The sequence below is a fragment of the Podarcis liolepis genome (assembly GCF_965112155.1).
Source record: "Podarcis liolepis genome assembly, chromosome: 1".
Lineage (NCBI taxonomy): Eukaryota > Metazoa > Chordata > Lepidosauria > Squamata > Lacertidae > Podarcis > Podarcis liolepis.
The window spans coordinates 44667690-44690264 of record NC_139554.1 but is presented as its reverse complement, the minus strand read 5'-3'; the positions used below and the strand labels follow the sequence as shown (position 1 = coordinate 44690264).

The 22575-nt window shown below is 45.1% G+C and overlaps 1 protein-coding gene across 3 annotated transcripts in view; it reads left to right on the top strand.

Moving 5' to 3' along the window:
- The first annotated feature begins 11930 nt into the window (after positions 1–11930).
- The window catches only part of LOC310708596 (cytosolic phospholipase A2 epsilon-like), a 64861-nt gene continuing 54216 nt past the window's right edge, over positions 11931–22575 (top strand). Inside the window, exon 1 of one of the 3 annotated variants that reach the window (XM_083507196.1) lies at positions 11931–11954. Coding sequence is in view for 1 of the 3 variants with exons in the window: in XM_083507194.1 (XP_083363320.1) it covers positions 16542–16574 (33 nt within the window). In the remaining 2 variants the exon portion in view is untranslated. Of the gene's footprint in view, positions 11955–16478; positions 16575–22575 lie in introns of those variants that run through there. The other 2 variants (XM_083507194.1, XM_083507197.1) reach the window with 2 other exon arrangements.

Here is a 22575-nt window from a genome sequence, read left to right as displayed (position 1 = left end):
CGGACAAGATCACACCCCCCCCCCCGGATTCCTTTAACGGAATACCCTTAAGCTTGGAGGGGCAGGTGATGGCCACACCTCCCCTCCCCCATCATAAGACCAATGCCTAACCACCAAACCTTACAAAGTTGTGACAATTGGTACGAGGCAGGCGAAAACCAAATGGCCCAAGCCAATTTGCCCAGTGGAAAAATTCCTACCAGGCCCCTCAACGGCGACCAACTGAGGTCCATAGCAAGGCCAATGTCAAAACCTGAAATTAGAGAGGGTGGGTGGGAGATCGAGGAAGTGAGCCAGAAGGAAGTTCCCTGGCTTGCACCTTGGTTTGAATGGGTCCTGGTCATGTCCTCCAGCCAGCGGATTGGCTGGCTGGAACTATGGCATGGCTGGGACCTCCGGGTGACGCAGGACTCTGCCCCTGCCCCCAGAGGGGAGTGGGTGGCCATGTGGTCCACCACAACTCCTCCCCACTGGGAAGTGGAGTGGATTTTTCAATGCATTACCCCATCAATTTCCTAACCACCCAAATTATTTTGAAAAAAAAAAAAAAGGGATTTTTTGGTGTGCATTTTAAAACTTTTTTCAGATTAATGCAGAATGGATTTACAGGTGAACACATGTGAAAGTGACAGACTGGAATAATAATAATAATAATAATAATAATAATAATAATAATAATTGTCAGAGTTGCTTCCAGATCCTAGCTCACAGAGGATCACGCTAGCCAGCGATCATTAAATAAAAGTCTTTATTGAGTTACAGTTTCCATTCTCAAGCTGCTGCGTGCAACTCTACGTCTTATGCTTAGATCGGCGAAGCTCCGTCTGAGTCTCCGCCCCTTGTACACCAACTTAATATCCTAGCCCTGCTCCACCTTTTCCGCCTGACTGTTCTTCTCTGGGTCCCTCTGCCCCCCGGGGTCTCTTCCTTCCGGGATTCTTCTGACGCTGACCCCCCGGACCCTCCTGTTTCCTTGCGCCGGGCTTTAGGACCTGGCTCCCTTTCCGGGCTGCCTACTGCGCCACCTTCCTGTGCATTTGAACTTGGCGCGCGCGCCCAACCTTCCACCTTCCGTCTAACCGTCTCTTCGCTCCCCGATGGAGGTGTGGCCACTCCTGACTCGTGCCCTCCCTCCTGTTGTGAGCTGCCAGCGCTTGATCCCTGGCGCCCTTCCTCTTCCCTGCTCTCTGGCGGTGACGCTGGTCCCGATTTCCAACTGCTCCCCTCTGAGTCCCCTCTGGCTCTATCTTCCTGGGGTGTCCCCCTAGTCTCCCCCCTTGCCCTGGCTACTGGTGCTCCTTTCTGTGAATCTTCTGATTCACTGGAAAGACTCGGAGATCTCGGGTCGTCGTCATCACTCATCTTTTCTTCTGCCTCCTCCCCCTCGCTCTCTGTTTCCTCCCTAGCCCTCGCCTCTGCTCCTGAACCCCTGACAATAATAATAAATTTTATTATTATTATTATTTGTACCCTGCACATCAGGATGGCTTCCAGCAAATATAAAAGCATAATAAAACATCACACATTAAGATTTCTTCTAAAAGTTGTATAGTTATTTATCTCCTTGACATCTGATTGGAGGGTGATCCACAGGACTGGTGAACTATCAATAAGACCCTCTGCCTAGTTCCCTGTAACGTCTTGCAGTAAGGGAACCACCAGAAGGCCCTCAGTGCTGGACCTCAGTGTCTGGGCTGAACAATGGGGGTTAAGATGCTCCTTCAGGTATACTGGACCCAGACCATTTAGGGCTTTAAAGGTCAGCGCTAACACTTTGAATTGTGTCCAGAAATGTACTGGGAGCCAGTGTAGATCCTTTTGGACGGGTGTTATATGCTCTCAGTGGTTGCTCTCCGTCACTAGTCTGGCAGCCACATTCTGGATTAATTGTAGTTTCCAAGTCACCTTCAAAGGTAGTCGCACATAGAGCACATTGTAGTAGTCCAAGTGGGAGATAACTAGAGCATGCACCACTCTGGAGAGACAGTGAGCAGGCAGGTAGGGTTTCAGCCGGCGTACCAAACGGAGCTGATAGACAGCCACCCTTGACACAGAATTGAGCTGGAAGAGATTGATGGTACAATCCCTATGCACACCTACTTGGAAGTAATTTGCATTGAGTACAGTTTGTAACTAAAGATGTTGGAGTGCACTGTAATTCATTAATCCCTGTGTATGGGTGAGTGTCTTGTTTCTTCCAGTAAGCATAGCTGAGGGGAATTTTGTGCCAGCATCAAAGGAGGCTAACATGCTTATGGCATCATTTATGAAAGGCAAAACCAATCCTTCTCCTTCATGTGTACAGTGGTACCTCGGGTTACAGGCACTTCAGGTTACAGAGTCCGCTAACCCAGAAATAGTACCTCGGGTTAAGAACTTTGCTTCAGGATGAGAACAGAAATCATGCGGTGGCAGCACGGCAGCAGCGGGAGGCCCCATTAGCTAAAGTGGTACCTGAGGTTAAGAACAGTTTCAGGTTAAGAACGGACCTCCAGAACAAATTAAGTTCTTAACCTACTAGCCAATTTTTTTTAAGAGACTGATGATTAATCCTCCTCCTGCACCATTTTTGTACAAGAGGACCACTCAAGTAGACTTTTTGTGATTCACCTTAGCAAAGATACCCTGTTTTCTTGCATAAGTACCTTGGCATTTTGTAAAACTTCCTTTTTCCATTTTTTAAACCACTGTGTGTACATCTTAGCTTTGAAAAAGAAGCATTGAGCACATGTACAGCTATTTGCTCACAACAAAACTATGCCACCCAGTAAATGGGACGAGGATATCATGTCACTTGTCTACTAGTGGAAGGACAGGAAAAGCAAGAGAATAACACTAAGCAAACATCTTTTTATTGATGGATTTATTGCAGTAATTAAAAACACAGAACCCATGGCATTTTGCAGGTCCATCAGAAGAGTAGGTAGAACTAATTCTGGCTCAATATAAACACAAAAGTAATATGTTTAAAACTGAAGGGGATTTCCTTAATACTAGGGAATACCTCTTCTTTTGTGTTATTGTTCCCTGGACACATAGACCATTGTTATACGTGGCATAACAAGAAGGGCACGGGATTTGTGTATCCTCACCCAGCAGGGTACCAAATTAGACGTTGCCTGCAGTCATTTGCTGCTCTAAAGGCACCTCTTTGCTGCTGCTGCTGCAGGAAAGCAAGGGCACACAGCACAATATAAGGAAGGGTCAGAACAAGACCCTGGAAAGGGGGAGGTGGAGTTTGCCTTTGCTGCTGCTGTGATGCAGCAACTACAGTTTAAACATGATCAAATTGTAATGCTTTAAAACCTAGCAGCTTACTACCCTTATCCTTTAAAAACATAGCTTCAAAAAAGAGAAAATAATAGACTGCTTGACCCCATGTTACATGCAAACAGGGCAGGCAACACATTCAGCAGCTGCCCTATCATGTTGCGATTGGCCCTTGTCCTAAGGACGAGTTGCAGAGATAAATAGACTTAATTTGTTATTATATCTGTACTTCAAGTCCGATTTGGCAAATCTCCCCTAGAAAGACTAATGTTTGATGCAACCTGTCTGAGAAAATTAATGAGCAAACGCCCAGATTTAATTTCATTGGAACTGAGTGAAGATGGCATCTGCCACCAGAGAAAGACTTTTGGATTGAATTGGCATAAACACCAGCGTGTGAGGACATTCTGCAAACAACAGACTTACCAGCTGCCAAAAAAAAGAAAAGAAAAAAAAGGGAGAGTCATACAAATTTCACACAGAGGCACATTATTGTTTATTTGAACTCGCCTGAGGAAACAGCTCAGAGGCCACGAAAGAAGGAAGGATAACAACAGGAAGATTTAAAGAAGGAACTATTGGAAACTCAAGGCAGTAGAAACATAAGATGATTGGAACCCCACTGAACTTGAAGCATGGGAAGCCCCAACAAAAATTTATAATTTGGCAGAATATTTGGACTATATGATATGTGTTTGTATAATTTGGAATACTTAATGTGATTTGATTGGATTGTTAAAATGGAAAATTTAATAAAAATTATTATTATTATTATTATTTAAAAAAGAGATTGGCCCTTGTCCTTACACACACACAACTGCCCACTCCCCCTCTCTCTCACAACACTCACTTACTTTTAGGATATTAAATTGCAGACTCTCCAAGTGTCCCTGTTTTCAAGGGGCAGTCCTGGATTTACAGAAGCTGTCCCTGTTTCTGATTTGAGGATACTCAGCTCCTCAATGGGAGCCACCTACACATTGCTAAGGATATTTGAAGGCAGAAAGAAGAAAGATAGCCAGGTCTGCTGTCTCAAGTCTTTCACCCTTTTGTGAAGCAAACAAGATGGCCAGTTTCCAGTCCTTTTTACACTAGCATGGGCAAGGTGAGAAATAGGCAGGAACTCTGGGGGAAAGACAGGAATTGCTCATTGATCCTGGAATGTCCCTATTTCCCCCACCAGTGCTGCCCCTGGCTGCTGAGATCAGGGGAAAGGATGAGCTGGTAGCCCCCTGTTGTCTTTCCATGGCGGCGGCTGCCAGTTTCTTCCCTTGGGCAGCTCATAGCAGCTGCTGGAGAGGGGGCGAGGAGAAGGAGAAGCTGCCATCACCAAGGCCTAGCCCCACATGAAACACCGGCTCTGAGGGGTGGGCAGAGGGCAGGGCCACTCTGGGCAGGAAGAAGGGGGAGTGGGGTTGAGTGCAAAGAGTCTTTTTTTAAAAAAACAACCCACAACAACTTTGTGTGTCTGCATCTGATCTTAAAAAGGTAAAGGGACCCCTGACCATGAGGTCCAGTCATGGCCGACTCTGGGGTTGCGGTGCTCATCTCACTTTATTTGGCCAAGGGAGCCGGCATACAGCTTCCAGGTCATGTGGCCAGCATGACTAAGCCACTTCTGGTGAACCAGAGCAGCACACGGAAACACCGTTGACCTTCCCGTCACAGTGGTACCTATTTATCTACTTGCACTTTGACGTGCTTTTGAACTGCTAGGTTGGCAGGAGCTGGGACCAAGCAACGGGAGCTCACCCCATCGTGCGTATTTGAAGCGCCAACCTTCTGATCAGCAAGTCCTAGGCTCTGTGGTTTAACCCACAGCGCCACCCACTTCCCTAATCTTGTGTGTCTGCATCTAATCTTACCACTTTCCAAAAAATTATTATTGGTGTATGTTATGCTTTTGGTAAATCTAGAAGAGAAGAGAAAGGGGTTTTCTAAGGACATGGAGGGTGTATGCACTGAGTCCTGTTGGTGTAATGGTGGCCGCACTCACCCTTCTGATACGAAATGCTCTGCAGGGGTGGGGTGACAACCAAAAAATGGGGGGTGGGGGTGGGTTGAGTGGAGTCAGATTTTTTTTTTTGGGGGGGGGAGTAAGAAATGTCCCTAGTTTCATCTGAGGAATGTTGGAGAGCATGAAAGCCTTTCTACTCACCTTGAAGTTGAGGCTTAGAATAACATACCCTCCAACATTTCTACAATGAAAATAGGGACGTCCCATTCCATAATGATAATTATACTATTTATACCCCACACATCTTATTGGGTTGCCCCAACATTTTGGGCAGATTCCAGCATAACAAAACACTAAACATTTAAACAAATATCCCTAGACAGGATTGCCTTCAGATAGCTCTGGGGCTGGATAACTCCATACCCTCCAACATTTCTCCAATGAAAACAGGGACATTTGAGGGAAAAGCGGGACATTCTGGGATCAAATCAGAAACCAGGATGGCTTCTCTAAATCAGGGATTTCCATGGAAAATAGGGACACTTGGAGGGTCTGGAATAAGGGGTAGACACTTAGGCCATATCCTCTTTTTCCACAGACAGGGCTGGGTTGCCCAACTAGCTGCAGGCTTGACTTGTTGTCAGTTGATTTCCATACCTATAAGAGTTTTCCCTCTGCAGGTATTTCCTTGTTTATCTGGTTTAAATTTGACATGGTGCCCCTAGCTTAATCCAACTAAACATGTCTGGATCATTTGTCAGACACCATGGTGCAAACAGTTTTATTATGGAATAAGTTATTTTGCACTGGATTCCACTTCACCAGATCATTATTTATAATTTATGAAAGCTTATTCAATAATGTGTTTCTTAGCCTTAAAAATGCAACTGGACTATTGTTTTGTTTCTGCTGTAAGCCATGGCTAGCTGGTTTATCGCAATAGCTAGTTAGCACCTGCTTCCCCAGTGCAGAATCTTTGCTCATATTTAATCATATTATTCTATGACAGTAATTCAGCCTGAAATAGAAACTCTTCATTGCCAGTCAGCAATGCGGGATAAAACAGGAGCAACTGCCTCTCCACCCAAGATAATTATCACTGTAATATTAAGAGCAGTTGCAGGTCTGGCTTTATCAGAATCAGTAGCCAATGTTACGCTCCAGGCAAGAAAAATATGAATAGATTTTATTTTTGAAGGGAACTCCCTTCAGCTGATACCTGTTGAGGATCCTAGGTGAGATACCAACATAGTACTGGTTGCTCCCAGTACCAGACACCACACAAAATCTGATAAAGTTTCAGATAGTTTCAGTGGCATAGCGTGGGGGTGCAGGGGAGGCCGGCCGAACCGGGCGCAACATCTGGGGGTTAGGGTTAGGGGGCGCAAATCCACGGGTTAGGGGGCGCAAATTACTTGCCTTGCCCCGGGTGCTGACAACCCACGCTACGTCACTGGATAGTTTACTGTTGCAGAAGATAAGACTCAATAATACAGTTCTGGACACAGCTTGTATATACAGCTTGTAGGCTTTTTCAGATACATATATAATGATACATACAAGTACAAAGAATATCTGTTGCTCTAAATAAGTTCAGCAATTCAAGACATAACACTGGGCAATTACTACTGATTGGCTAACTGACTAAGAGACAGATAGACTAACAACACTGAGCTGGCATGCATTAATCACAAGATATAGTTAGTGCACTGGGCCTTTACTATAGTAACTGGCTTTATTAACATTGCACCTGTGTTTAGCTCATCCATGACCCCAGTTACACTCATGAAGGAAATTAACCCCTTCTCATGCTCAATTACTCCAACAATGTTTCCCCAATTTTGGAATAATTTTTTTGTTTGGGCCTTTCTGAATTAGGGCAAAATCAACCAAGGTGGGTTAAAAACCTGTTCTGCAGATCTTTGCTATAGCTTTTCTGCCCAGACTTTCATAATGGGACAAAATAAAAATTTAAATAAAACAAATCTGGAAAGAAACATTTAAGTAACCTGCTTTTGTTAACTCCAAAAAAAGAGTTGCCTATCTTCACAATTCAGAAGTTGTTGGTGAAATGGAAAGCAAGAGTATGGGGATTAGACAATTGGTTTCCTCCATATTTAATCTGACCCCCATCATCGGACGCTGCTGCATCCTAGGTTATTCTTTTACAGTGGTACCTTGGGTTAAGTACTTAATTTGTTCCGGAGGTCCATTCTTAACCTGAAACTGTTCTTAACCTGAAGCACCACTTTAGCTAATGGGGCCTCCTGCTGCCACCGCGCCACTGCTGTGTGATTTCTGTTCTCATCCTGAAGCAAAGTTCTTAACCTGAGGTAATATTTTTGGGTTAGCGGAGTCTTTAACCTGAAGTGTATGTAACCTGAAGTGTATGTAACCCGAGGTACCACTGTATCATGCTCATTAGCATTCTTTGCAGAAAGCTAAGACACAGGTTGAACCACTACCATGCATGAATTCTGCTAAAAATGTGCAAATCTCCCCATACTCAGCACTGCAAGACTGCTACATTTAAAATGCACCCAAGTGAAGTATGCAGCACTTTAAATTTATTAATCACCCCCGCGCCATTTTGTGCAATACTATTTAATCACAATTTGGCAACTTCACCTAGTGTCAGGAATCAGCCAGCTTCCAGTTGCTGCCAACTGAAGGATGCAGCCAGGAACAGAGAAGGTTAATTGCCATGCAGGATGAGCATCGGTTAGTGCCAACTCCCCCGCCCCTTGGAATGCTGGCCGATAAGGGAATTGTGGAGAGCAAGCCAGAACTCAGTCAAAGCTCGCCGGAAGTACAAACAGGTGGGAAAGAGCTAAGAGACATCATCTCTGAGAATGGAGAAGAGGAGGGAGCTGACCCACTCAGTCTGAGGTCTCGACGAATGGGAGGGCTGCAAGATAGGAAGCAAAACAAAAGATGTATGGAGCGAAAGTTCAGTTGCTTCTGGTCTCACCGGAAGTAGTCTTCAGAAGGGTCATCTTGATTGGAAGTTATATAGCCAATTGGAAACCGTGCAGCCAATCGGAAACCGTGGAAGCCCCATCAGACGTTTGGCTTCCAAAAATAGTTCACAAACCAGAACAGTCACTTACGCATTTGCGGCATTCAGGAGCCAAAACATTCAGGAGCTAACTTGTTAGAAAATCAAGGTACGACTGTAATGCCTTGGCATATGTTGTGGCTATACCTGTTTCACTATGGTGTTGATACTGCTGTTTTATTTCAGTCTTCCTCAGCATAGCACTTTCTAGAAGTTTAGAATCAAAACTCCTATAATACCCCACCATTGGCTATTATAGCTGAAACTAATAGGAGATATAGTTCAAAATCTTTGGAGGGCACCAAGTTGGGAAAATCTGATGGGGAAATTGATGATTATTTAATTTCCATACTGCTTAAAATGTTTAAAATATATCTAAGCGGCGTACAGAAACCTGAAGCAACAATACAACTAAAACAATACCATGCAAAGATACAGTTACATATAAAAATGTTACATTAATACAAAGCTACTAATATATATAAATCAATATCAGTTCATTTTGCTTCTGACGCACTCTCCCATGCAGCCTCCCGGTTCTTACCCAAGGTCCAAACTCACCCAAGGTCCCAAATCTCAGCTCACCCACAAAACTATCCTAAGAGTTCCTAGAAGAAGTGGACATTACCCTAATCTCTCACTCTAGATTTGATTTTTATAGGCAGGCCCCTGTTAGATGCTACTTCCTCAGGCTGTCCACAGCTGTGCCCCATTCAGCTGCACTATCCACACCGACTTTCTGGTATAGAAGGTCCCCCTTCTACTCATGGTTATTTCTTTTACACAACTATTAATTTTTTGCTGAATCATAGAAGCTTAGAGTTGGAAGGGACCTCAAGGGTCATCTAATTGAACCTCCTGCAATGCAGGAATCTAAGCTAAAGCATCCACAGTCGATGACCATCCAACCTCTGCTTAAAAACCTCCAAGGAAGAAGAGTCCACCACCTCTCATGGGAGTCTGTTCCATTGCTGAACAGCTCTTACTGTCAGAAAGTTTTTTCTGAATGTTTAGTCAGACTCTCCTTTCCTGCAACTTGAAGCCATTGGTTTGAGTCCTAGTCCCCATAGCAGGAGAAAACAAGCATGCTCCCTCTTCCATGTGTCAGCCCTTAAGATAAAATATGGCTGTCATATCTCCTCTCAGCCTCCTTTTTTCCAGGCTAAACATACCCAGCTCCTTCAAGAGCTCCTCATAAGTCTGTTTCCAGACCCTTGATCATCTTGGTTGCCCTCCTCTGCACACGTTCCAGCTTGTCAACATCCTTCCTAAATTGTGGTGCCCAGAATTGGACACAGTATTCCAAGTGTGCTCTGACTAAGGCAGAATAGCATGGTACTACTAATTCCCTTGACCTTGACACCATATTTCTGTTGATGCAGCCTAGAATAGCATTAGCCTTTTTTTGCTGCTGCATCACGCTGTTGTTAAGCTTGTGGTCCACCAAGACCCCTAGATCCTTTTCACATGTACAAGCCAGATGTCCCCCACCCTATATTTGTGCATCTGGTTCTTCCTGCCTAAGTGCAGAATCTCACCTTTGTCCCTAATGAAATTCATTTTGTTAGCTTGCACCCAGTTCTCCAATCTGTTAAGGTCATTTTGAATTGTGATTCTCTCTTCTGCGCCTCCCAGTTTGCTGAATAGATTTCAACAGTCCCAAAGTTTGAGAGTCAGTAGCACAGATGTTGTAATGGTTGTTGTACGCAAGCGCATGGAAGAAGATAACAGTGGTTACCCAGACTTCATTGCTGGTTGTGAAGGGCCCCTCAAGCTTCAGGACCCCAGAAATGTAGGTTCACCACTGCACATAACCCAGGCTTGACCCTGACCTAACCTCAGCCTTCCCCCGGGAGGCTAATAATGGATACACACCCAATGCCTAAGCTTATCTACATCATTAATCAAAAAAATTGTGGTCAATTTTTAATCCCAGAAAGTTGTTGGGTCTAGTTCATTCCACCCTTTATTCCTCATGTCTTCACCCACGGAGATGGTGTGCACCTTCGCTCAAAGCTATTTCTTCACTCTCTGCCCTCTCCACCTCCTCCATCTTCTTAGATGCTGACTGCTGCTATGACACATGCATCACAGCCCAGATGGTAGTCAATATGTGCTATGATTCACCCTGTGTCAGGGACTGGGCAGAGGAGGAATGGTGGAGACTGCCTCCCCAGCCTGACCTGTCAGGTGGTGGTGTGGTTGCTTGAGAGCAAACAGGCAAGACTCTGACCTGTCTTTTCCAGCTTTATTATTAGTGCAAACTATTTACAGTGAGGAGTGTCGCAAGTTCATATCTGGCTCAGTCGCTGGCAGAATCTGGGCATGGCCGGTTCTTGTACCTCCCCCAGCATAACAGCCATGTGACCCCCATCCTTCTCCTCCACTCTCTGTGCCGAAACCTACTGCGCAGAGTGGGCGCTGGCAAAGGGGTACTTCCCTCCCCTCCGCTTTGCTCAGGCTCAATGTTGAGGCTATCCCTAGCATCTCCTGGTCCCTGCACCTCCTCCCCACTTGGAGGCAGGGCTTTCCTCCTCACCAGAGGAGGAACTGCTTCGCAAGATCTTCGGAGGTTCCCTATAACACAACTGCCTTTCCACCTCTCGCCTCTGAGCTGATGGCAGTTCCCTGACATGACCCTTCCAGAGAAGAGGGAGACAGTTTAGAATTACAACAGGGGTCTGAGGGCACTCACAGTTCAGAGGCAGAGGGGGAAAGTTGGGAAATAATGGGAGAGGAGGAGGAGAGGAAGCACCAGGGAGGTGACAGCTGATGGACACAGTGTCTTTTGAAAGCATCCCAGACCCCACCTCCAAGAACCCAGCGAGCCTTGAAAGTAGGAGAACAAAGAGCTCAAAGACAGAGGGAACTTCTCAGCACCCGTAGTAGAGAAGTTGAGCTTGATGAATGAGAAAGTGGAAGAGACAGGGGTGGGGTGGAGATTCACTCGAGACAACACCATTATTCCAAGAGGCTGCGTTCTAAGCCTCTCTCTGTATATACTGAATAAAAAGCAGGTTGTAAGGACTTTTTCTTGTCTTATCCGTCCCTGGCAACCTGCTGTGGAAGTTGTTTCCTCTGCCACCTGACACCCTGGTTGTATACCACCCTGAAATCTTATCTGATGAAAGCCAGCATAAAGATGTTTGAAATGAAGAAATTTGATGTGGAGTGCAGGTGAGACAAACGGCCCCTGGAGAAGATATTACACAATAATGTTACACAATAATTGTGTTATAGGATGATGTTCAGGTTCTGAGATCTTCCCTGTCTTAAGTAGTTCCGAGTTGTTACGCCGGGTAATTTACCTTGACTTCAGTGTGGGAGGATTCCTCCAGTTGCAGCTGCAAGGGCTTGGTGGGACTCATGCAATATCTGACGTTTTCCTATGGTTGTTTTGCTGTTGTTCCTTTCCCTGAGTGCAGGAGTCACATGGTGGCATGAAAAGTTTGGTCTCCTCCTTCCCCCTTACTCACAGTTGACTGCCCTTCTTGAGTTTCTTTTCCAGAGTTGCGTGTAAACGCTTCTCCCCTCCGCTCTGAATATTGCACATCTTTGGAGATCTGTGACTAAGAATAAATCAGCTGGGTGATGCTCAGTAAACGGGAGAAGGCAAGAAAGGGAAATTGTTTTTAACACGGCTGCTGATTCCTGCCAACTATCTCTCAGGTAAGTGATTGTGAAATACATGTGAATTCACATACATACATATTGACTCCATACATGTGAATTCACACCCATATTCATGCTGGTTTGGCAGAAGTAAAATGAATAGAGATGTGAATTCACTTCAGGCAAATAAAATTGGGTAGATTTGGACCTTGCCCATAGTATAGTGGTGCGTCTCTGAAGCAGACAGATGCAAAATGACCCACTTATGAAGCTACAGATATTTGGAGCGACACAGACCCCTTGCAACAATCTCTGTAAAATGAACAGTGCTAGGCATAGAGGAGGGAGAGAAAGGGATGTGGTTTTGAGACTGATATCACCGTGCTTTGGGGAGTAACACTGAAGCATAGCTGTCAACTTTTCCCTTTTCTTGCAAGGAATCCTATTCGGAATAAGGGAATTTCCCTTTAAAAAGGGGAAACGTTGACAGCTATGCACTGAAGCAATGTATCTGAACTCTGTCCATTTCCCATTGATCTTTGCCAGCTCACTCTCTTTTATGGCCAATGCCATGTGTACACAGATACAAGCACCTGGAGCCAGAATAGTACATGGTAATGTGTACACAGCCTTAGTTTCACTCACCACCACCCTATCCTCTTCTGGCCCTAGCAGTAGCTGCATTTAATGTCAAACTCCTTGTTGTTGTTGTTTGCAGGTGTGTGAGTAGCACTGCAATCTGTTTGACCCTATGATTGTGTTCTTTGTTGCGTGCATATATGTTAGCTGTGATTCTGTCACCCCCTCCCCAGTTTTATGGGACAGCTCCCCCTTTTAGGAGGGGCTGCTTTGCGGGCAGGATCTGGGTCCCCACAGCGACCCTGGAGTGGGTGGAGGTAAACCGCCCTCATTAGCAGGATCTCCGGCCACATCATATTCTGCCCGGCCAGTCAGGGCTTGCCTGGGGCGTGGCTACGCCCGTTTGAATATTGGTGTGGCCAGGGAAGCAGCCTCCTTCTACTTCCAGCCGTGGGATCTCCCAGACCACCCACCCTCTTTTCTTGCGTGGTTTGACTATGGCCTTGCTACGACTTATGTTGGTTGCCTGGCTGTCGGGGCCAGGTAGGAATTTTTCCACTTGGCGTAATTGGCACTAGCCATTTGGTTTTCGCCTACCTAAGAGGAATTGTCACAACTTTATAAGGTTAGGCATTGGGTAAGCCTTATTATGGGAGGGGAGGTTGTTGCCTCCACCTGCCCCTCCACGTTAAGGGAGGGCAGGAGTCAGGTTAGTCTTGCTTCACCCAATTGCCTAAGCCAAACCGCTCACATCTGTAACCAATAAAGTTGTGGCCTTATTTATCCCATTAACCCAATATACATGTGTTCATGTGTTTATTTCCAGGGCCTCGCCATGCATTGTGTGCAAGCACTACATTAGTATATCCTTTCAAATTTCAACAGACTGACAAAACTCATGCTGCCCCAGGCAAGGGTTGACTTTGTTTTTTCAAATTTCAGTGGCGCCCTGTGTGAGGCCAAAATTTGTCCCCTTGCCTTCCGTTCTCCTCAGTTCACTCCATCACAATTGTGACACCCTGCAGCATCCTTTTGGCTTGGTACCCATTGCAGTGGAACCATTCACGCTGCCCTAAATCTACCTCTGCCTGAAGGCAGCTTCTTAGAGGACAAAGGCAAAATGTGAGATAAATCATTCTCTCTCAAATAAACTTTAAAGGGGCTTAGCGTACGGTCACACACCTGTACCCATCGGTCTGAAATCTGACAAGTGTGGTGTAGTGGTTAAGAGCGGTAGTCTCATAATCTGGTGAACTGGCCACAAAGTATGTGTAAGGTTGTCTCATGTGAAGTGACCTGCTACCTGAAGCCCATTTTTTAGCAGGCACACTCCAATATTTTGTTTGCTAATGTCATTTTGAAAGCTGAAATTGCAAAAAAGAACAACAGGTGCTTTGAATTACCATGAATCTCTGTCTTGCTTTTTGAACTTCATATTTAATATTGTTTCAAAACGTTAAACAACAATTACACTGTCAACTCAAGATGCCATAATCATTCCCCTATAATTGCGGTGAAAAGCTACAAAATCTGCAATGTACCGGATTAAAAAGTAAATAATCTTGGCTTCCTTTTTGCTGGTTGGGCATTCTTTCCCATTTTCCAGGCCTGCCAAATTTACATACCTGATGGAAGCGGTGGGCTGGGCTGGGGGTAGGGAAGAGAGTCTCAGGATGTAAGATTTTATTCAAATCATTTCCATACTTCTCTTGATCATAAATTATTATTTTTTAATGGTTAAAAGTATAAAAACATAAACATAAAATCACAAAATGAGACATGCAAGTAAGTAAACAATAATTAGATGAATATTGCAAACAAAATACTTAAATACTTTCATGACTTAGTAGAAAGCTTTTGTCTGATTCCTAAAAGAAAGCAACCTTTTAGAGGAGCTGTGGTTTCAGGTTGAGTGAAGGGCCCTTCCCAGGTTCCCCATGTGCTGTATATTTTATCTCTTGGGAGTAGGCAGAGGGGTGGTGTTAACAAATAGCTGGGAAGGAAGGTGTTAAGCAGTCCCTTCTACCCCTCTTCTCACAAACTGAAGCCACCTGTAGCTGCATTACAAAATTGTTCATTCAATTTACATCCTGCCCTTCTTCCCAAGGGAGCCTAGGGTGGTGGGCACAACAATGATAAAATATTAAAAACACAGCTAAAAACCACTTTAAAACACTCTCAGCCAGTAATCCCAGGGTTTCCAGGAACAGTGTATTTCAGTCATCAAATGTTTAGAAATCCCCACACTGGATTAGGAAACTATGCGGAAAGACTTCACTTGGCCAACTTTATCCCACAATTTGCCATGGTGTGGTTGTTTCCTTGTTTTGTTTTAGAGCATAGGTGCCAACTCTGAGGGACTGAGACACTTCCCCCTCCCCACTGGCAGCTCTTCCTCTTCCTCTTCCTCCTCCTCCTGCCTGTGGCCACGGGCTGCTTCCCCTGTCTTTCCCTTGTGTGTGTGTGAGGAGGGAGAGGAACGGGGCTCACCAGCCACTGGGGCCATGCTGCCACCATGTTTGGCTCTGACCCTGGCTCTTTGCAATGTCACATGACACTGTGCAACTTCGAACACATGGCATCAGAACCTTGTGTTGGGCTCCTGCAATCTTTTTGAGAAGTTGGTGCCTCCGTTTTAGAGACAGCAAGAGCTGCCCTGAGCTTGAGTGGGGCCGGGGGTGGGGTGTACAGCTTTAACACTGGGGCCTCTACTGCAGCCCCATTTGGAATCCACCTCCCAGTGCCTTAATGGAAGTGGAAGTTTCCAGTGGGCATATCAGGTGCACCAAAGATACGGCAACTCGGGCTTTCAGAGGATCTCCTGGGCTTTCCCAGTCGCCAAGACCATGTTAAAAACTAGGCTGTGGGAGATAGATCACCAGGAACAAATCTCAGCTGCGGGGAAAAACATGCTCCCCCCTTTATTTTCGACTCTCTTGGGCACAGGAATTCAATCTTAATTATTTACAATTTTTGTTTAATCCGCAAGAAAGAAGGGCCTTTTTGCTGGCTAAATCCTTCTAACCTCCTTTGGGGTAGGTTTGCGGGTTTGGCAGAAGGAGATAGGATCTGCCCGTGCGATGCCCACCTGGTGGAAACTCTAGCTCACACGGCCCTTAAACGTAAAATGTATGATGATCTCCGCCATCTATGTATTCCAACATGGAAACCAGAGATGGAGGTTATGCGCCTCTTATTACAGGGGAGAGACCAGGAGCTCACCAAGACAGTAGCTAAGTTCCACACTGGAGAGCCAGTGTGGTGTAGTGGTTAAGAGCGGTAGTCTTGCAATCTGGGGAACCGGGTTCGCGTCTCCGCTCCGCCACATGCAGCTGCTGGGTGACCTTGGGCCAGTCACACTTCTTTGAAGTCTCTCAGCCCCACTCACCTCACAGAGTGTTTGTTGTGGGGGAGGAAGGGGAAGGAGAATGTTAGCTGATTTGAGACTCCTTCGGGTAGTGATAAAGCGGGGTATCAAATCCAAACTCCTCCTCCTCCTCCTCCTCCTCCTCCTCCTCCTCCTCCTCCTCTTCTTCTTTTTCTATTTGATTTTTTTGTCACCGAAGTATGCTACAGGATCCTGCCCTTGCTGGAAACCCACAGAGATGAGGCGGATTGCTCACCTCTTCTGCCCTTTGGAGGGTGACTGTGCTGTTGGGGTGGCGACGAGATCACACTGGCCTATCTATTCTGAATGTATTCTGAATGTTCTTATGGGATGCCAATAAAGGTGACTTGACTTGACATATCAGGTGCAGCAGGGAAGGTGATTCCAACTAGATCGTGGTGTGTGCCCCCACCCCCTCCATGCTGCAGACCTGATCTAGCTCTCTTCCGCAGTTCCAGGTGTTTGTTAAACAAAAAAACAGCCAGCAACACTGAAGTATGTGATGAAACTTGTATCCAATCTGGTCGTCATTTGCTCATTCCTGTAGCCTCACGTTACTGAAATGTGAAAAGGGGCGAGGCTCTGACAGTCATAATTAAACACACTGAGTAGTTGCTAGTTTGAAATATTCTTATAAGAGGTAACACTGCCAGTGCCCCAGACCACATGCAACTGAAATGATGTTGGCATCCTTTTCTAATGCAAAGGAGGTAAGAAAACATGTCTAAACTTTAAAGATTAATGTTGTGTTCCACTTATTTAGTTATTTAAAAATCTAGTTACAGTGGTACCTCTGGTTAAGAACTTAATTCGTTCCGGAGCTAAGTTCTTAACCTGAAACTGTTCTTAACCTGAGGTACCACTTTAGCCAATGGGGCTTCTCACTGCCACTGTGCAATTTCTGTTCTCATCCTGAAGCAAAGTCCTTTACCTGAGGTACTATTTCTGGTTACAGATAGGTAGCCGTGTTGGTCTGCCATAGTCAAAATAAAAAAATTCCTTCCAGTAGCACCTTAAAGACCAACTAAGTTAGTTCTTGGTATGAGCTTTCGTGTGCATGCACACTTCTTCAGATACACAGAAACAGAAGTTGCCAGATCCTTCTATATAGTGAGAAGGTGGGGAGGGGTATTACTCAGAAGGGTGGTGGGAATGGGAGATTGGCAGATAGCTGAGTCGGTCTTTAAGGTGCTACTGGAAGGAATTTTTTATTTTTACTATTTCTGGGTTAGTGGAGTCTGTAACCTGAAGCATATGTAACCTGAGGTACCACTGTATTTAGACAAAAATATGTATGTATTGTTTTCCATTTCAGGGCTGACTGAAAGTGTAGGAGAGACTAGTTTATGTGTTTATGACTGAAAGTGTAGGAGAGACTAGTTTCTGATTTTTTAATATAATGGAATATACTTGTGCTCTGTTTCTGTTTATTTCTTTTGTAATTTACTCCCCTTTACTGAGGACTTTAATATTCTGGGCTGGTAATTACTATTGGAATGAGATAATAAAGTATTATTATTTCTGCATGCCTGCAATGGTAATAATAAAACTTTATAAGTAATCTGTCTAACTCTAGAAGGAAATAAAGTCATAGAGTGCATCCTTCAAGCTTTGTTTTCTTTGATAAGCAATGCCTTAATACTCTGGCTGGAATTCTTTACTTACTGACTTACTTACTTACTTACTTGAACTGAGTGTGGCTCACTTTGGATGGGACGTGTATAGAATTCTGCTGCTCATGTAGCTTGTCAGAATAAGGGTGATTAAATTGTGATACTTTCAATGTATGTTTTGTAGGTAATGTTTACTGATTAGAAGAGGAGACAGCAGGAGGTGGTTGCTATTCAGGATTAATTTAAGGGACCATAATCTTGTCTATGGGTTCTGAAAAATATAGCCAACACTTTTTACCTATACTCTGTCATGACTGCATTATAGATTTTGTGGAAATCCTTGACTGTGATTTCTTTATAATATGGTTGTCAAGCCTCTGCTTAAAGACCTCCAAAGAAGGAGACTCCACCACACTCCTTGGCAGCAAATTCCACTGTCGAACAGCTCTTACTGTCATTAGGAAGAACTTCCTGACAGTAAGAGCTGTTCGACAGTGGAATTTGCTGCCAAGGAGTGTGGTGGAGTCTCCTTCTTTGGAGGTCTTTAAGCAGAGGCTTGACAACCATATGTCAGGAGTGCTCTGATGGTGTTTCCTGCTTGGCAGGGGGTTGGACTCAATGGCCCTTGTGGTCTCTTCCAACTCTATGATTCTATGATTCTTCTATGATTTCGCCATCTTCTTTTAACCATAAGCATTAAGATAAATTGCCAGAGTCTTGGTGCAATTTTCTACAAAATTTCAGTTTTGGTACATATCTATTCCATTCCGTTTTGAGGAGGAGGGATGGGTAAGGGAATATGGGCAATGCCAGGGCTTTTTTTCCAGCTGGAACTCACCTGAACTCAGTTCTGGCACCTCTCAGGTGGATGCCATTGCCATTATAAGAGAACAAGGGAGGCATTTATGGTGAGTTCTGGCACCTCTTTTTCTAGAAAAATAGCACTGGGCAACTTTCTTTACAAAAACTAAAAACAGCAATTTAGAATACTCTTAAGAAGCCCGTAGCAGCTTGCAAATAGGAGTGAGTTGGCTGATTTGTATATTTATTTTGCATTGATATCATGCTGCTGTTGTTGAATGGTCACTTTAAAATGTGAAGGTTCATTATTGCCTCACAAGTTGTGTATGTCTTTAAGGGCCAGGGCCAAGGCAAATAACGAGACCCAGTCTTACAGCTGTGAAACATAGCAGGGGCTGCTAGGTTGTGTTAATTAAGCTGTGTCAGCATTTGGGCATAATATATAAGGAGCAGCACCTAGCTCCCTCATTACCCTGGGGGATGGGTTGGTGGTTGGGTCTGGTTTGTTGTTGATGTATTTAGTGTATAAGGAGTTTTTGGTTTTGTTATTAAAACCTTGTTTAAGTTATTTTTGAGTCCCTTTTAAATGCGTGGTCTCCTCAGCAAGCTCTCTGCAGCGCTACTAAACTGCAAATAGCCAACAGCTGTACCATATCAGGAGGGCTTGGCTGGATTTTTTGCTTCATTCATCAGGGTGTGAAGTCTGCTGCCAGGAGAAGAGCACACAGCATCATCGACACCCAAAACGAGTTATTTTATAGAGCATTACAATCCCTGTTAAAACGGCTTGCTAAGATTTATGGCTGTGTGAGAATTGCTTAGTCAGACATTCTTGCTCTGCTCACAAGCTTTTATCTCTTATATCAGACATGTTCAACTGGCCGACCATGATTCCGGGATCCTGGTTGATTGCGGGATTTAAAAAACGGGGGCCTGAATGTCTCCATCCCAGCCCCCCTGCTGTGTTCCTCTGCGTCAAGTGGGTGGTCCTTTGGCGTTAGCTGATGGTGATAGGTGATAGGATGATTGGCTTTAGCTCTGTGTGCGTTTGTTGTTGTTTATGCCATCCCCCCCTAAAAAAAAGCTCAACAACCCTGGTCAGTCCTCCCCTTGCACCCACCCACTCCACCCCACCCACGCTCCTCCTCCCTCCAATGATAATGGATAGATCACTGCCAGTTTTGTTATACTGGGAGTAGATCACAGTCTCTGGGGAGTTGGGCGTGCTGCTTCATTGCTCCACATGAGTAGAGGTACCAGTAGTAGATAGGTAGCCGTGTTGGTCTGCCATAGTCAAAATAAAAAAAATTCTCACTATACATAACTAAACCATTTCTCACCTTCCCACCCCTTGCCTTTTCCTGTAAGACCTATTACAGTCGTTAAGAGTCGTCAAGAGGCTCTCTCAGCTATCTGCCTATCTCCCATTCCCACCACCCTTCTGAGTAACACCCCTCCCCACCTTCTCACTATATAGAAGGATCTGGCAACTTCTGTTTCAGTGTATCTGAAGAAGTGTGCATGCACACGAAAGCTCATACCAAGAACTAACTTAGTTGGTCTTTAAGGCGCTACTTGAAGGAAAAAATTTTTTTATTATGAGTAGAGGTAGTTGCAGCAAACCATAACTTCCCATTATGTCAAAACCAGGAAACTATGGATAGGATTCCAAGGAAACTAAAATTTCCATATTAAGCAAAAGGATATGATGATTTCATACCGTGGCTTGTTTTGAAGGTGTCTTAATACTAGTTGTTTACAGAAGCATCCAGGCTTGTTTGTTACTTGTGTGACGGGATTGGTGAAGTAGTTGTGTGTGCGCGCACACATACATGAACAACTTATTAGGCTGCATTTGGACAATCAACTTCTTTTCAGTCAAAGGTTTACGTAAGTCAAATTGACTTGACATTTAATTACACAGCACTACCTGGGAAATCAAACGTTTTTATTATTATTCAGTCCCCGTCCCGTCCCCCCCACTCGTTGGTTACCGGTCCAAGTTTAAGTAACAAAGTGCTTACCTCTCTATCAGAACTAGGGCTGATCAAATTAGTCCCACAAAATTGTCACTCCGTTAGTATGTGGTACATTTGAAGGGGGAGTTTTTGTTAATTTGTAGGATCAAGTGTGTGGAATTTTTGGAATAACATAATGTAGCATTCTTTCAAGGGCATGCAGAGAGGGTAAGGATGGTAGCCAAACACTAGTGGCCACTGAAAATAGGAACTGGGAATCACCCTGTTTTTTGAATGCTGTCTTCAGGCACCCACACCTGGCACCAACCTTCCTTATCATCTTGGCGCCAGTTAAACAATTTTTATTACTCAAAGTACTGGGACAGCTTCCAAGAAAGTTGCTACAGTTACTCAGTCCAAGTGTAGGTGTGTTTTGTTTTGTTTGTTCAGTTTTATTTTTTTGTTTTGTTTTACATTTGTCGTTATGATATTATGTTCATATAATTGTAGAGTTGGAAGGGACCTTAACGACCATCTAGTCTAACCCCCTGCAATGCAGGAATATACAGCTGCCCCGTACAGGGATTGAACCTGCAACGCTGGTGTTATCAACATTATGCTCGAAGCCTATTCCGAACTTAAAATTGGTAAGTGTAATGCTGGTGGTCAACAGAAGAAGAAGAAGAAGAAGAGTAGTAGTAGTAGTAGTAGTAGTAGTAGTAGTAGTAGTAGTTTGGATTTGATATCCTGCTTTATCACTACCCAAAGGAGTCTCAAAGCGGCTAACATTCTCCTTTCCCCTCCTCCCCCACAATAAACACTCTGTGAGGTGAATGGGGCTGAGAGACTTCAAAGAAGTGTGACTGGCCCAAGGTCACCCAGCAGCTGCATGTGGAGGAGCGGAGACGCAAACCTGGTTCACCAGATTACAAGTCTACCGCTCTTAACCACTCAAGGCAAATCTTTAAAAATGTTGTATAAACACCGACAACTGGGAAACACTGGCCTGTGAGCCCTCTGATTGGAGAACAGCCTTTAGCAAAGGTGTAATGGGTTCTGAAGACACTCGAACTCAGGACGAAAGGGATAAATGCACTAAGAGGAAGGCAAACTTGGCAAACCCTCACCATGATCAATTCCCGCTCAGAAACCTATGTCCTGTAGAAGGACATGTGGATCCAGAATTGGCCTCCACAATCACTTATGGAAGACAATCTTACTTGGGTTGCTGAACAACTTGGTGGGTTTCTGGATGAAGCATCGGCTCTGGATCCATTCCAGTCCGGCTTCCGCGCTGGTCATGGGACCAAGACGGCTCTGGTCGCCCTAACAGATGATCTCCGCAGGCAGCTGGATAAAGGCGGGTTGGGGCCACTTATATCTATTAGACTTGTTAGCAGCCTTCAACATGGTCGATCACAAACTTCTGGACCACCACCTCGACAACGTGGGGATTCAGGGCACAGTCCTTCAATGACTGCGCTCATTTCTCTCTGGTCGGGGACAGAGGGTGGCGCTTGGGGGGGAACTGTCACCACGCCACTCCCTTGGTGTGTGAAGTGCCTCAGGGTGCGATACTCTCCCTGATGCTTTTCAACATTTGTATGCGCCCTCTCGCCCAGCTTGTCTGGAGTTTTGGTTTGGGCTGCCATCAGTATGCTAATGAAACCCGGCTCTATCTGTTGATGGACGGCCATCCTGACTTGGCCCCAGACACACTGATCAGATGTTTGGAAGCTGTGGCTGGATGGTTACATGGGAGCCGGTTGAAGTTAAATCCTTTGAAGACAGAGGTCCTTTGGCTGGATCAGGACGATATGGGATGGGGGGGGCAACTCCCATCTCTTGCGGGGGCACAATTTGTGCCAGCACCGTCCGTTAAGAGTTTGGGTGTAATCTTCGACACCTCCCTTTCTATGGAGTTGCAGATTGCAGCTATAACACAGGTGGCATTTTTTCATCTCTACCAAGCTAAGCAGTTGGCTCCTTACTGCTCTTGCCCTGACCTAGTCACTGTGATCCATGTGCCGGTCACCTCCAGGCTTAATTATTGTAACTCACTCTACGTGGGGCTGCCCTTGAGACTGACCCAGAAACTCCAGTGGGTGCAGAATGCCACAGCGAGACTCCTTACGGGGTCCTCGCTGTGGGATCACATTCACCCGGTGCTATACCAGCTGCACTGGCTCCCGGTGGAGTACAGGATCAGGTTTAAGGTGCTGGTTTTAACCTTTAAAGCCCTATACGGCCTAGGACCCTCATACCTATGGGACCGCCTCTCCTGGTATGTCCCACGGAGAACCTTATGGTCTTCAAATAAAAACATCTTGGAGATCCCG